At 33.6% G+C, this 15,777-nt stretch overlaps 2 protein-coding genes across 4 annotated transcripts in view; one reads left to right on the top strand and one right to left on the bottom strand.

Moving 5' to 3' along the window:
• Positions 1-15,777, bottom strand: part of LOC145252669 (uncharacterized) — a 151,321-nt gene that overhangs the window by 89,640 nt on the left and 45,904 nt on the right. The window lies entirely within an intron of this gene.
• LOC145252672 (lysosome membrane protein 2-like) overlaps positions 1-15,777 on the top strand; it is a 160,772-nt gene that overhangs the window by 114,571 nt on the left and 30,424 nt on the right. For all 3 annotated transcript variants that reach the window (XM_080112461.1, XM_080112462.1, XM_080112460.1), the window contains exons 3-4: positions 1,432-1,595; positions 13,055-13,193. In XM_080112461.1, the coding sequence (XP_079968587.1) occupies positions 1,432-1,595; positions 13,055-13,193 (303 nt within the window). The remainder of the gene's footprint in view (positions 1-1,431; positions 1,596-13,054; positions 13,194-15,777) is intronic.

Below are 15,777 nucleotides of genomic sequence, written 5' to 3'. Positions count from 1 at the left end.
TTCGTCCAGACAACTTTTTTTAGCTTATTGTACACCTTAAAAGCACTCTCCGAAAATGCGCTCTTTAGTTTACTGTAGATATTCTCAACGTTGGTCTAGTCTGTTTCTCCCATTTCCAGGTAGACCGCAAGCACTTTCCCTTCCAAACATTGCTACGTTTTCGAATTTTTGAAGCTTCGCAACTAGCTTCAGCTTGTTAAGTCAAGCGATCACATCTTCTTCTCCAGTAAATGGCATAATGATGTTGCTGCTTAGCCTTATTCGTTTGACCATTTTTGCCAAAATAGCTTGTAAATTCGTGTACGGCACAATCACGTTGACACATCGGTTCTTGCCAGATCACTGAAGTTAAGCAACGTTGAGCCTGATCAGTACCAGATGGGTGACCATTGGGGAAGGTTAGGCGCTGTATGTACCTTCTGGGAAAGTTGGGCGTGGTGCCAGCACTCTCACCCTGTAAAAAGAACTCTTCACTACAAAAATATCTATATAAAGTTGTAGATGGCCTATGCCCCTTCAGGGGTTCAAAGGCTACGGATGGGGATGAATGGAGCTTGTAAATTCATCCTGGCTTCGATGTTCAAAATAAAATTTAAAAAAAAAAAAAAAAAAAAAACGTTCCCACCACTTTGCTGTCTAATTTCTTCCAACTGCAAAAACACAACTCTCTGCTCACAAGAATCGCTCCTTCTATCACCAAATTCTAAATCACATAAGTCTCTATAAAAGTCAGGCTTTTATATTACAATCAGCAGCATCTCATTTGCATGAAGTGATCAGTTGGATTAGCATAAAACTGGAAAGGCAGCCATTTTTTTCTTTTCATTCTTTTTTTTGTCAGCGTGGGACTGCACAAGAAATAGGTGTATACTGATATTTTAATGCCTTTTAATTACAGATTATGGAAAAAAGAAGTACACCATTATAAAGTTCATTCTTCACTTAATAATCAGTGAAAATTTCATATTGATTGGATAACCACTTGATTTTTTGGTAGATTTTTAAAGCGACTCCATGAAAAAATTTTTACTACCTCCTTTCGTTTTTGCCATGCCTAATAAAAATTTATTACTGCAAAAAACCTATTAATGTGATTTCTTTTTCAATAAATGTAATTATAAAAACAACTATTTTGAAATCATGTCATGAAGATGAAGTGTGAACTTGTGATGGTTATTAACTTTGCATAGAAATTGTCAATCCAATCTATTATGTTTGCTTTGGCGCCTGTTTGGGAGTTGGGGATGTATGATTGGACAATCCCTCTTCACACCCTCCCTCTTCAATTGATAATTTAAACTTATGTTTAACAAATTCTCAAATACTTTGGAATAAATAGTCCAAAGTATTTGAGAATTTACTAATTGAATCATTCTATAGCAATGTACAGTTGATGTGTGAAATCAACTGATTTTGTTTCTGTTTTTCTAGCAACTTCCTCTCATTAATGGAACTGAGGCATTTAATAACTGGATGAAACCACCAGTTCCTATTTATTTCAATGTCTACCTTTTTAATTACTTGAATGCAAAGGAAATTATGAGCAAAGATGGTATCACTCCTCACGTCATCGAGATGGGGCCCTACGTTTATAGGTAAGTAGAAATATGACACATCATATTTCATAGTTTGAGAAATGAACTATAGAAATATATATAACAAAAAACAAAACAAAAATAGAACCATTCACACATGCAATTACAGAACATGAATGAAGTTGTTTAAAGACTAGCTCACCCTCGACTGGGTTCCAATTATAATAATAAAATAGAAAAACAATTGGTTAAAATTTCTTCATGTCTGATGTTTTGGTGCATGCAAACTTTTACACAGTTTATGATGAGCGATGCTGTTTAATTAGTAACTTATTTTCATGTTGAAAATCACATTACACAGTTGCGCATTTTACAGTTCACTTGATTCAGCAATAACCTTGAAGATTATAAAAAATAATTTTCACAAAATTACCTCTGTAATATTTTGAAGCGTCGCAAGGTGGGACCAGTTCACTGTGTTAGTTTAATCACTCCTCTTCATTTAATTATTAAATAGTTTTGTCGTTTTTTTTTATAATCTTAACATTTATGACGTCTGGAAAATTCAGTAATTTAGACAAAGTCAGATGATTCCTAATTTGGTAACTATAAATTGGAGGATCAGAATTGAATTGGGTAAATGATTTACAGCAAAACTGTAAATACTATTTTATTTTTATTCTAATTTTTTTAATTTTATATGTATGTATATTTTCTATTTTATATGTGTAAAAAAAATACCCTAAGTTACTCGCTGGAAAGCCGTACTAATAGGTTGGTTAAAATGTCTAACAGCTATTCAGAATCATTCTCTCCAGAAATACTTTCTATTTTTTTTTTTCTTAATACACCATAGATGCCTGAATTATAAACTTTGTGAAGAGAAGACCATTTTATTGAGTCTTATTTTTGTGCTGACATCACACTGATTAGTACTAAAGAGATAAGACATTTCAAAGTGAATTGTTACATATTGACATGATGGTATTACATGATTTAGTGCAAAATAATTTAATCTTTCATCTTCTAATTGTTTGTTATTTTTAAAGTGAATTGTTACATATTGACATGATGGTATTACATGATTTAGTGCAAAATAATTTAATCTTTCATCTTCTAATTGTTTGTTATTTTCAAAGTGAATTGTTACATATTGACATGATGGTATTACATGATTTAGTGCAAAATAATTTAATCTTTCATCTTCTAATTGTTTGTTATTTTTAAAGTGAATTGTTACATATTGACATGATGGTATTACATGATTTAGTGCAAAATAATTTAATCTTTCATCTTCTAATTGTTTGTTATTTTTAAAGTGAATTGTTACATATTGACATGATGGTATTACATAATTTAGTGCAAAATAATTTAATCTTTCATCTTCTAATTGTTTGTTATTTTTAAAGTGAATTGTTACATATTGACATGATGGTATTACATGATTTAGTGCAAAATAATTTAATCTTTCATCTTCTAATTGTTATTTTCAAAGTGAATTGTTACATATTGACATGATGGTATTACATGATTTAGTGCAAAATAATTTAATCTTTCATCTTCTAATTGTTTGTTATTTTCAAAGTGAATTATTACATATTGACATGATGGTAGTTACATAATTTAGTGCAAAATAATTTAATCTTTCATCTTCTAATTGTTTGTTATTTTTAAAAGAATAAAGATGGTTTTAAGTTGTTTTCAAGGTGGATCGAAGTCATCTTAATTTTTGTCTCAATATAGTGCCCTCTTTTGAGGAGCTCAATATTCTGTGTCTAACTTTGACCTCATGAGGAAGCAAGTAGGAATTCTCTTAAAACTTTCTTTTTATATAAAAAAAAATGTTTTAAAGTTTATTTATTGTTTACAAAAGTACTTTGTTACAAGAATTCCAATATATTTTATATCGTTTGAAATTTCTTTTTACAACCAGACATGAAACCTCAAAATCAAAAAGAACTGATGCCAATTTGTGAACATTTTTAAATTTACTAATTCATTTATACCTAATTTAGCAGCACACCAAACCTTTCAAACTGGTTAAAGTTTTTTTTTTTTTTACACATCTTTTTTCCACTTTTTTGTAAGGTTTGCCAATGCATGGGGTCAGACAAATTAATGCAAAGTTTCATCTTTTTAATTTATTGGATGTCATTAGGTCAAGTAGTGAGTCTCTACAATGAACAAAACCGCAAGTGTGATTGTCATCTTTTCCCTGACATTGATCTTAACCTTTAACCTTGATATTGCATAATCAAATCGGTTCAAAGTTAGACTATGACAATATTGTTTACCAAGTTTGGGGCCAATCAAAGAAAGTAAATGTTGAAATATTTGATTTGGTTGCAAATTGATCATCAGCATCATCATCTTTATGATAAATCTGTATACACAGCAAAAATAAAGTCAAATTCGTAAAACCATTTAAACTGTTAATGGCTAGACTGAAGTGAATGTCTGCAATTTTAGGTCTGATGCTTTATAGTAATAGAACCAGTAATCTTATTATTTAAGAATTATAAAGTCTGTTTACAATTAATATATAATATATAGTTCTAGAATTACAATTGAATTATGTGTAAAAATGTAATTTATTATAATATCAAATTTGTTTTAGCCTAGATGTATAGTTACATTTAGCAATCTGTGAAATAGATTTGTATGTGAACGAAAAACAACAAAGTACAAAATAAATTATGATGGAAAAAAGTTAATATTTGATTACATAATATTTAAAGTGAAATGCATTTTGGCAATATTCACAAAGTATTTTTATGTAAATTACTGATGTAGATTTTTGATACCTTTTATAATTTGATATTTTACCCACTGCCTTCAATTTTAATATTGAATTCTGTGCAATATTTGTTAAAATTGTTATGCATAAAAAAATTGAGTTTTCACTCTCACACTCAAATCAATTATCACTGCTATTTATGTACACTAGGAAGGCATTTTGTTAGGTGCATATTATTTCATATTAATGACACACCATTATTATTTCATATTTCAGTCATGTAATTGTCAGTTAAATACTCTAAATAACTGATATACCTTTTTGCTTCATTATTAAACCTTAACCCTAATCAAGACAGACAAAAAAAAACAGCTATATGATGTCACATCCTCCTATACCACGTTTCACTATGGGTCAAACCAACCTTCGAGCACTCTAAGTTGACCCCCAACCAAACCCCATTTACTCTCATTCTCAATTAAAAAAACTATACTCGCCATAAGCCAAGTTCTTACAGTGGTACTGCAGATAAAATTTGAAAAAACAAAATCTCCATGGTGCTACCAGATCAGGCTGTTTGAAGATACTGACCTCCTGAATTAAATCCACCATATATCAAAATTTTTGTTTATTTTATCTTTGTAAAACCTGATCATGTCCTGTAAGACCAAAAACAACAGTCCTCCTCCCTTCCTTCCCCCACTCCCCCCCCCACTCCCGATATTATTTAAGGAGAACCAAACAATAGTATTGTAACCCACTCCCCTTACAAGGCTCAATTATGTTCTGCAAGACCGAAGGCAAACCAAGCACTGCAAATTAATGGAAAAAACCTAAAGAATTTGAATCCTCAAAAAAACTTTCCATAAAATTACTAGGTCCTATCGGTATGACATCAGAATAAGTTGATTGCCCTCCTGCCTGCAGAATGTAAAAGTCCCTCAATGAGGCTACCTGTTGGTTGTAGGTAGTGACCCATAATGTCTTGGGACAGGATCCTAGTGGTTGAGCAAGACCATGACCTAGATGCAAAACATTGTGGCCTTGCAGCACGCTTTTTCTAGTCCTTACCTCAACTAGACGGGAACTCGGAGGGCCCCGATCCGATCAATCAGTTAGTCATATCAAGCCCTAAGATTTACACTGGTAAATATTGATCATAACATCCAAGAAAACGAAGTCCAAAGATGATACAATATCTTTACTTTATACTCTTACTATAAACACAGACAAACCAAGTAAATGTTAGAAGATGGTGGCAAGGGTCAATCGATTGTTGAGATAAACCCAAACAGCTGCTCCCTAACCAACGTTTCTATTAAACTGGAAAAACAAAACCAAAGGAGGAATTGGAAAATGATGGCACAAACTCAACTAATTAAGATGAAAGGGCGAATGGGTATCCCCCTAACATCTCCCACATTTGGACTCCGAAGAGGGTGGGAGGCAAGAAAGATGAAACAACCAAACATATATGGAATCTGAAAAACCAAACAAAAAACCCAGAAATTTAATTATGTTAAAACTAAAAGAATGCACTCCGATATATCTGACGTATCTGACTCGGACAGAGAACTAGAACTCATATTAATGAAAAACAACTCTCCAGAATACATAGGAAGGAAAAATTTCCCAAGATTCCTAGTCATAGAAATCTTAGAGGGGAGAAAAAAAAATCAGTGAATTATCACCATTTCTAATCAAAAAAAGTTCTTACACAAATTTGCACGTCAAAGACAGTTTTAAAAAAATGAAAAATGGCAATCTTCTGATTGAAGTAGATAATCATAAAAATGTTAAAAATCTTCTAAAAATGAAAAAAATTCCACAACTGTCAATGTAAGGTATTCACCCATGAAAAATTAAATACCTCAAAAGGCATAGTAAGAAGTCATGATTAAACTTAGCAACACCCGAAGAAATGAAAACATTCTTTAAAAAAAAAAAAAAAAAAGGTGTAATAAACCATGTCTGAATTAACATTAAAAAAAGGGACTAAACCATACCCATAAATACTTACATTCTGACATTTAATATTCCCACAATCCCCAAAGAAATCAAAATTGGATATGTAATTGAAAAAGTTGAACAATATATTTCAGCCCCTCTGAGATGCTTCAAGTACCATAAATTTGGGCATCGTAGAGAATACAAAACATGCGGAAAATGCGGTGTAAAGGAAGCAAATCATACAGAGGATGAATGCTCGAATGAAACTAAGTGTCCAAACTGTTATGAAAATCACCTGGCTTATTACAAAACATGCAATACTTTTAAAAAAAAGAAACAAAAAGTCACGGAGATGAGATACCAGAAAAACATTTCCTTCCCAAAGGCAAGGAAAATTATTATAAATTCCTAAAAAAAAAAAATACTTATGCAGAAATCGCCTCAAAATTAGACCAAACAAACTAATAAAATTCCCTCAATAATATCTAAACTAAAAGATTTAATCGAAATCCTAAAAAAGACTCAAAAAGAAACTAACATGAATCAAATAATGTCTACTACAACCCCCAGAAATTATCAAAACCAGAAATAAACCCTTAAAAGCAAACTAGAACCAGACCTAGCTAATCAAAAACCACAAATAAACTCACAAATTCCCTTCTCCAACAGCTTTAACATTTTGGAAACAGAAGACTCTGAAGAACAAAATACCCGCAATTAAGAATCCTTTAATCCTCCACAAAAATTCCAACACCAAAACAGACAACAACAACAAACACAAAAACAAAGATTCTACAAAAACATTTGAATAAACAAAGACAACAAATGGGAAAAATACTCAAAAGAAAATCAACCTTACAAAAACCAATCCACAATCTTGGTCAAACTTCAGTAACAGAGATAAAACATCCTCAGCAAATGATCGACATCCAGATCCAGATAAAAAGAAAAGCCTCAGCAAGATTTGTTACCAAAAACTCAAACTCCAACAAAAAATGAGCTCTCTATCTTCAAAGAGATGGAGATATAAATCCACCCAAAATGTTTTTTTCATGAATAAAAAGAAAAACACAACAAATCATCCAATGGAATTGTTTTGAAATAAAATCAAACTATAATGAACTTATCATACTTATTTTGCACTTCAACCCAGACATTGTCTGCTTGCAAGAAACTACAAAACAATAGCAACCTCAAAATGCCAAACTATGACCAATATAACTACATCCATAATACAAGCCTTCGTACTAATGGAGGCACCTCAATTCTCATAATGAATGATATACCTCAAAGTAAGTTTGCAATTAAAACTAATTTCTAAGCAATTGCAACTCCAGTAATATTATATAAAACAATCACAATATACCTACTCGACCCCTCATGAAATAATAAAAAAAACGAATTGGAAAATTTAATCAAACAATTACCTTCACCGTTCATTCTCCCAGGAGACTTTAACTGCCACAGCACTCTATGAGGATGTAAAGTAACAAACTCCAAGGTGATAAAATTGAAAAATTAATTAACAAAAATGACTTATGCCTCCTCAACCAAAAGGATTCCACAACAAATGGATCGAGTGCAATTAATCTCACCATGTGTGACCTATCAAGTTTCCTGGATTACACACGGAGCACTTATGAAGAAGCATGTGGAAGCGACCACTACCCAATTATGATCGACTACAACAACACCATCGAAAACCACATAACCAGATGGAACAGAAACAAAGCCGACTAAACTAAATTCAAAGAACTCTGTTCAATACAATTAACAGAACATCAAATCCAAACAATGGAAGAGTTCACCCAAATACTCATCACAGTAGCCAAAAATGCATCCCTAGAAATTCTCCTCTTAGCAAAAAAAAAAAATTAAAAAAAAAAACCCTGGTTCAATCCAGAATGCAAAACAAAAATCAGACAAAGAAAGGCAGCTTTAAGAAACTTTAAAAAATCAACAAACAACCACCTCATACAATACAAACATCAAACAACCATCTCATACAATACAAACATCAAACAACCATCTCATACAATACAAACATCAAACAACCATCTCATACAATACAAACATCAAACAACCATCTCATACAATACAAACATCAAACAACCATCTCATACAATACAAACATCAAACAACCACCTCATACAATACAAACATCAAACAACCATCTCATACAATACAAACATCAAACAACCATCTCATACAATACAAACATCAAACAACCATCTCATACAATACAAACATCAAAGAGCTAAACTCTGAAAATAAGAAGCCAAAAGAAACTGCTGGTAACAATTTGTTAACAAAATCAACACCTTCACCAAAACTATTTGAAAAATGATCAGGAAAATATCTGGGGAACACAATCCAAACCAACTAAGCACATCTTCATCAAAAACAAGAAAATAACAACAACAAAAAAGACATTGCCAACACACTAGCTGAAACCTTTGCTAAAACTCATCACTGAAACACTACAATAGACAATTTCAGATACTTAAGAAAAATCAAGAAAAACACAAAATAAACTTTTAACTCCAAAAATCAAGAGCCTTACAATGAAAACTTCTCACTCAATGAACTAGAAAACACCATAGAAAAGTCCCACAACTCAGTTATAGGATCAGATGAAGTGCACTACAGTTTCCTAAAACAAATCCCGCCTGACTCATTAAAACTCCTAAAAATTTACAACATATGAAAAACAAAAGATTCCCCAAGTTTATGAAAACAAGTAACAATAATACTATCCCCAAAATGGGAAAAGATGCATCAAACTGAGTTTGAAAAACTAATAGCTCTCACAAGCTGCTTACACAAAACATTAAAAAAGATGATCAACAACCCTCTAACATGGTATTTAGATGCCAACAACATAATTTCAAGAACCTAATGTGGATACCAAAAAAATAGAGGATGTATAGATCACATAACTAAACGAAAATCACATAACTAAACGAAAATTGTCAGAGAGGGCATCATAAATAAGGAATATGTAACTACATTTTTCGACCTTCAGAAAGCATACGATGCCACATGGAAATATGGTATCATAAAAGATCTCCACAACATTAGACTAAGAGGCAGAATTCATAAAGAACTTCTTAAAAATAAATCCTTCCAAGTATGCATTGAATCCACCCTATCAAACCTGCAGAATCAAGGAGTACTTCAAGGCAGCACATTATCAACTCTCTTCAACATTAAAATTAACAACATCATAAAAGAACTCTCTCCTGACATCCACAGCTCCCTATATGTAAATGACTGCTCAATCAGCTATAGATTGAAATACATTCAAACCATTGAAAATTACAGCACAACATTAATAAATTTAATGGTTCCAAATTTTCTAAAACAAAAACTAAAAGAATTCATTTCTGTAACTGTTGTCTTAAGTTAAGGAAACAGAAGTCTTACTACATGTGTGTGTTGGGCGAGGTCGGACAATAGAGAGATTAAAGATGGCGCCCGTGGTTTTATAAGCTGTGATCTCGTGAAATCTCGCTGCTCACATGCAAATGGGAAAGAAAAGCAGCCCAAGTTGAGAAGTTGGATTGTCGGGTTAGGGTTTCTAGCCACATGTTTGGGATACTGCTGTCACGACTTTTCACAAGTTGTTCAACAAAAGAACAGTAACCAACGCAAACTCCACAATGACCCAACCCTATAGATTGAAGCAAAAAAAATTCACTTTGTAAATGAGCACAAACACCTAGGAATCATTTTTGACAGAAAATTAAATTTTATACTATACATTAATTATATTAAAACCAAATGCAATAAAGTATTACAACTCCTACAAGTCATAGCCTACACAGATTGGGGAGTCGACAAAAACATGCTCAAACACTGTACAGATCACTGATAAGAACTAAAATAGACTATGGCAGCTTTATTTATGAATCTACCAGGAAATCATATTTAAAAACCCTCAACAAAATATGCCACTCTGGACTAAGACTAGTCCTGGGGATGTTCATAGCCTTTCTTATTGAAAGTCTTTTTGCAGAAGCACACAAACCCCCTCCAGAGCTCAGAAACCAAAATCTTGGACTAAAATACTTCATAAAATTAATAGCCAACCCCACCAGTCCAGCATACAATAGTACTTTAAACCCAATTCATAAACACCTCTTTGAACAAAAAGAAAACATGATCAAAAGTTTTGGACTCGGAATAAAACCGATCTCCAAAGAAGCAAATCTACCCATAAGCAAAATCCATAAAACTCTCCTCTTCAAAACCTCTGCAAACTGGCATCTAAACTTCAGCCTCTGTCCCATCGTCGAAATGTTGCATCCCTCTGCCTGTTCTACAAGTATTATAATGGTGAATGCTCTGAAGAACTGCAAGCACTTGTGCCCCCACGACGTGAACACCCTCGACAGACCCGACAAGCTGCAAAATCCCACCCCCACACTGTAGAGATCCCTAGATGTAAAAGATCTTTCTACTCCAGTAGTTTCTTCCCCAGAACTGCTAGACTTTGGAATTCCATTCCGGGTCACTGCTTCCCCAACTGTACTGACATGCATAAGTTCAAGTGCAACGTGAACCAACATCTCGCTGCCCTAATCCCTACATAGTACCCCAGTAGATGTTTCCCCTGATAGTAGACCCCTACACCAAAGTGGCAATGTGCCTTGTTTGGGGTGAAAATGTAATAAAAAAAAATTAAAAAAAATAAATAATCATTCCCAAGATAGACTTAATGCAAAAAAAAAAAAAAAAGACCCAAATAAAACAACTAATAACTTTCCGAGATGGTCTGAATGGCTCTCGTCTTGGGGAGGCCTCAAGTTTTGACAGGCTTCTGGGCTTGATCTTTACTCCTGATCTTAAATGGAATACGTACATCAAATCTGTTGCCAAGGTCGCTGGAAAAATGGTCGGATCCTTCTATCGATCTAGTAGATATCTCACTGCTGATGCAATTCTCTATCTATATAAGAGCCAGATACGCCCAAGGATGGAATACTGTTGCCACATATGGGCAGGAGCTGCTAGAAAAGACTTATCCTGCCTTGATAGGATTCAAAATAGACTTCGTGGCCTGGTGAGAGATGTCCTTTTCTCTTCGCTGCAACCTCTATCTCACAGAAGAGATGTTGCGAGTTTGTCTCTGCTTTATCGTTATTTTCATGGAAAGTGTTCGACTGAGCTTCAATCTATGGTCCCCCCTCGCCAAACTTTCACAAGAAACACTAGACTAGCTGAAAACATTATCAATAATTTTCCACACTCTTTATCTGTGCCTAAACCTAAACATAGATTCCATGATCAAAGCTTCTTTCTTAGAACTGCACGCCTGTGGAATTGTCTTCCGTTTTCCTGCTTTCCAGCTGTCTATAATATGGTTGTCTTCAAGTCCAACGTGAACAAGTTTCTGATGAGCCGTTCCACTTAAGTTAACAAATGTACCGAGAACTTCCATTATTATTGATTACTATGTTGTCCTTTTGACTACTCTACACTCTTTAACCCTTATCCTTGAGTGGCCAATCGGCCTTGATAAGTGGTGACGCCTATGTAAAAAAAAAAAATAAATATCAAAGAGAAATATCCAGACGACATGCACATCTATACAAACAGGTCCAAACAAGATGATGCAACATTCAGTGCTGCAGTACTTGATAAATCAATTAAAAAACAAATTTCCTAAAAGAAACTTCCATTTTCAGTGCAGAAATGTATGCACTAATCTCCAAAATCAAAAACCTCAAATACATAATCTTTTCAGACTTTCAATCTACCCTAAAAGCAATTAAAAATAAACAATCCTCTAATTGCAAAACTACTCCACAAACTAACACAATTAAACAGTCAAAAATAAATTATTTTCTGCTAGATACCAAGCCATACATAAGCAGAAAATGAATTAGCTGATTCAGCAGCAAGAACTACCTTAAATATCCCAACTGATTCAAATTTCAAAATCCCTTTATCCATCTTAAAAAAAAACATATCAATACATACACAATGGAAAAATGGCAAATTTACTGGAGTAAATTTCCGAACAAATTATACAAAATAATGCCAAAAATTAAAAAGCAGGAACAAAACACTAAACAGAAAAGAGGTCATACCAGCAAGAATCAAAATAGGAGGGATATTCTCATTTAACCCACTCATATCTTTTGAGTAAAAAAAATCAACCCATTTGTATACCATGTCAAACTCCATTCACAATTAAACGCATTCTAATTGAGTGCACTGACTTTTTTTTTTTACAAAGGAGTCACCACTTATCAAGCCCCGGCAACCACTGGCAACAAGAGATAGTTTATATACAGAAAAAAACATCTATTGATCAAGGATCTATTTGAGAAAAGCAAATCCCCCACCATACTTTCATACCTTTAAAAAATTAGCCTTTATCAAAAGCTGTAAATAAAAGAACATACTACTCATATGGCAGCTAGAGCAGGGAGTAAAGGCCCCCTAAACTCATACCAATAATTGGCATAAAATGACCCAAAGGGTTGGCATGCCCTAAAAACCAACAAAACAAAAAATATCTCCAAACTGAGGTGGACAATTTCTTATGGTTGCAATTTCTTTAGTCATCTCTCATTTTTATTATTTTTATTACTTTGAACTAATCTACTTAATTTTTAGTCATTAAAAAACATCTGCCTTCACCCAATGACTTTCATACATAAAAAGGATTAAATTAAAGAATTAATTTCTATCAAATAAAAAGAAATATGAAATTTGTAATATTTTGAGTTATTTTATTCTTTTCTGTATTTAAACTTATTTTGACTGTCAGTTTGAAAAAAAATGAAGTTTTTCAAGTTTTTGTTTGTTTTCTTATTTGTAGAGAAACTCAGGAAAAATTTGCCATTCAAATCGAAAATGGCACCATTTCTTACAGAGAGCGAAAATCTTACACGTTTGTCCCAGAGAAATCATCTGGATCTGAAAATGATACTTTATTCACTCCCAATATACCTGCAGTGGTAAGCATTTTGCTGTTTCTTTGTGTTCATGTAGGATGAGTGGTAAAAAAAATTTAGTTTTAATAACATGAGAACAAATTTATTGTATTTTTTCAGTCGGTGGAATTTATGGTTTTGTAATGAAAGTTTTAATGCGATTGAAATTAATGTGTTGTTCAATTTGAGATGTTAAGCAATGACTGATAACAATATACTAAAATATTGTTCCAAAAAAGAAAAAAAATTTCATGGAAATAGGGAAGAGTCATGAAGCTGTTGCTAATCCTTATATCTAAACACATTTCTGTCAAGATTTGAGGTAATGTTTTTTTTCAGTCTGTGTTCATTCTGCCATCTTACATGACAGTGAGACATGGACCGCAATGACTTTGGTGATCAGGTGGGTGTATAGCTACAAACTGGAAAAAAGGATCTTATAAAAAGTGCTTCATGTTGGTGAAATTATGGATGCCTTATACACTTAGTGTTGTTGGTGGCAACCTCTATGATGCGTTTGAACATCTCCAGCACTAGTGTGTTAGATGAAAGAAAACCTGGCTTAGGTGTGTGAAGTGAAATAACTGCATGCAAATTGGTTGATATCAATTCTTCCATAGTTGTTTTCGTCTCACCACATTTTGGCCAAGTAAGCCTCTGGCCGGCTTTGGGTAGGATTGAAACCGCTATCTTCAGACAATGCTCACCTGGAACCGTAGAGATTCAATGTCTCTATCCACTGCGCCACGAATCCCAAAGAGGATCAAGATTGGAGTTTTTGGTCTTATAAATCCACGTTTATTTATTATCTGATCTTCTATTGTCAGGTCTGTACCGAATGGTATATATTATTTAATTATTTGGGATGTTTATTAAGACTAAAACAACTATGGAAGACCCATGGTGAGTGGATAGAGATGTTGAATCTCTACAGTTCCAGGTGAGTATTGTCTGGAGATAATGGTTTCAATTCTACCCAAAGCTGGCTAGGGGCTAGTTGGCCAAAACGTGGTGAGACGAAAAAAACTATGGAAAGCAGTTAGGATATTCAGAGTTCCTATCCCGTCGCGGTTACCACCTGACGAAGGCCAGAAGAATAGTTGGCCGAAATGTTGTGAAACAAAAAGATGAGGATAATAGGCAGCAATAAATGAACTTCTGGCCAAGTTTGTCAAATCCTGGCTCACACGACCATAGATGCAACCCAGCAGGTCTAGGGCATACACACGGGCAAGAAAATGGTGGCTACACTCTTAGCTGTCTAGTGGTGGACCCCTCAAAATGAAACCAGATGCTTACTGGTTATTGGAAACTACTGCTCTGATACTCTAGACATGCAAACAGGCATGACCCTAAGTCTGTGTGACAACACTTTTATTTTTGGGTGGCCATTCAATTTGAAATCAACTGGCTTACTCTCAAACCAATATGCAATTAATAATAGCTGTGGAGATAATTTCTTATGAAGAAAAATAATTTTTGCATAAAATCATTTTGGATACAGTTCGTACATAAAAAAAAAAAAAAAAAAGGATTAGTTAAATTCGTGCTGGCTTCTCTCGGATTTAAGAAAAACAATGTTTGTGGATGCAAAATCTTTCAACTGAAATCAAACTCTTCAATTAATTTTCTTGGTCAGAGGAGGAAAGTCATTCTTTTCATTTTACTCTTTCGAGGGCCGCCAGCAGCCCAAAAACTGATGTGTCCTGCTCAGAGGCCAGCAAGTTAAGTTCTTATTTCTAAAAACACAATGGTTTTTATTAAACTCTAATTCCAATCACCCAACTCTTTAAGATCATTTTGTTTTCCTCTCTGTCATTTCAAGATTATCCTTTCTCTTTTCTTCTGAATTTCCTTTTCCTTCTCTATCTTAACCATATCCTTCTTCAGTTCTCTTTTTCCTTTTCCTCCTTTTTGAACTCATTTTCCAAAGAAACTGGCTTATCAGTCACTTGTCAAGTGGTCCGGCATTTGACTAGATAATCCTTCCTCAATTTATAGTTTTTTCTATATGCTTGACGACAAAAGTCTGGTTTTTGAATCTAAGTTCCTTGTAACTCTCTGATTTCATTAGTTATTTAAAATCCATTTTTACTAAACCCAACTAGAAAAACAATCTTATCTCTAGTTCCCTTGTAAAGAAATCTCATTATCAGGTTTATATTATTACTTTTTTTTTCTTTACAAGGGAATCACTACTTATCAAGGTCTAGAGACCACTCGAGGATAAGGGTTAAAGAGTGTACAGTGGTCAAAAGGACAATATAGTAATCGTTAGAATTGTGTAAATTTGGTAAATTGGATTAATTAAGGAGAACGGCTCATCAAGAACTTAAAGACTGCCATATTGTAATCAGTTGGAAAGCAGGTAAACGGAAGAGAGTTCCACAGGTGTGCAGTTCTAAGAAGATTTGCTCATGGAATCTACGTTTAGGTTTAGGCACAGATAAAGAGTGGGGGAAATTATTGATAGTGTTTCAGCAAGACGAGTGTTTCTCGTGTATGTTTGGTGAAGGGAACCATATATTGGAACTCAGATGAGCACTTGCCATGAAAATAACGATAAAACAGACAAGCTTGCAACGTCTCGTCTGTGAGGAAGAGGTTT

This window comes from Euprymna scolopes, chromosome 29 (genome assembly GCF_053919585.1).
Source record: "Euprymna scolopes isolate OS-2025 chromosome 29, ASM5391958v1, whole genome shotgun sequence".
In the NCBI taxonomy this organism is placed as follows: Eukaryota; Metazoa; Mollusca; class Cephalopoda; order Sepiida; family Sepiolidae; genus Euprymna; species Euprymna scolopes.
The sequence above is the reverse complement of the archived record's forward strand: the minus strand, read 5'-3'. Positions and strand labels throughout refer to the sequence as shown.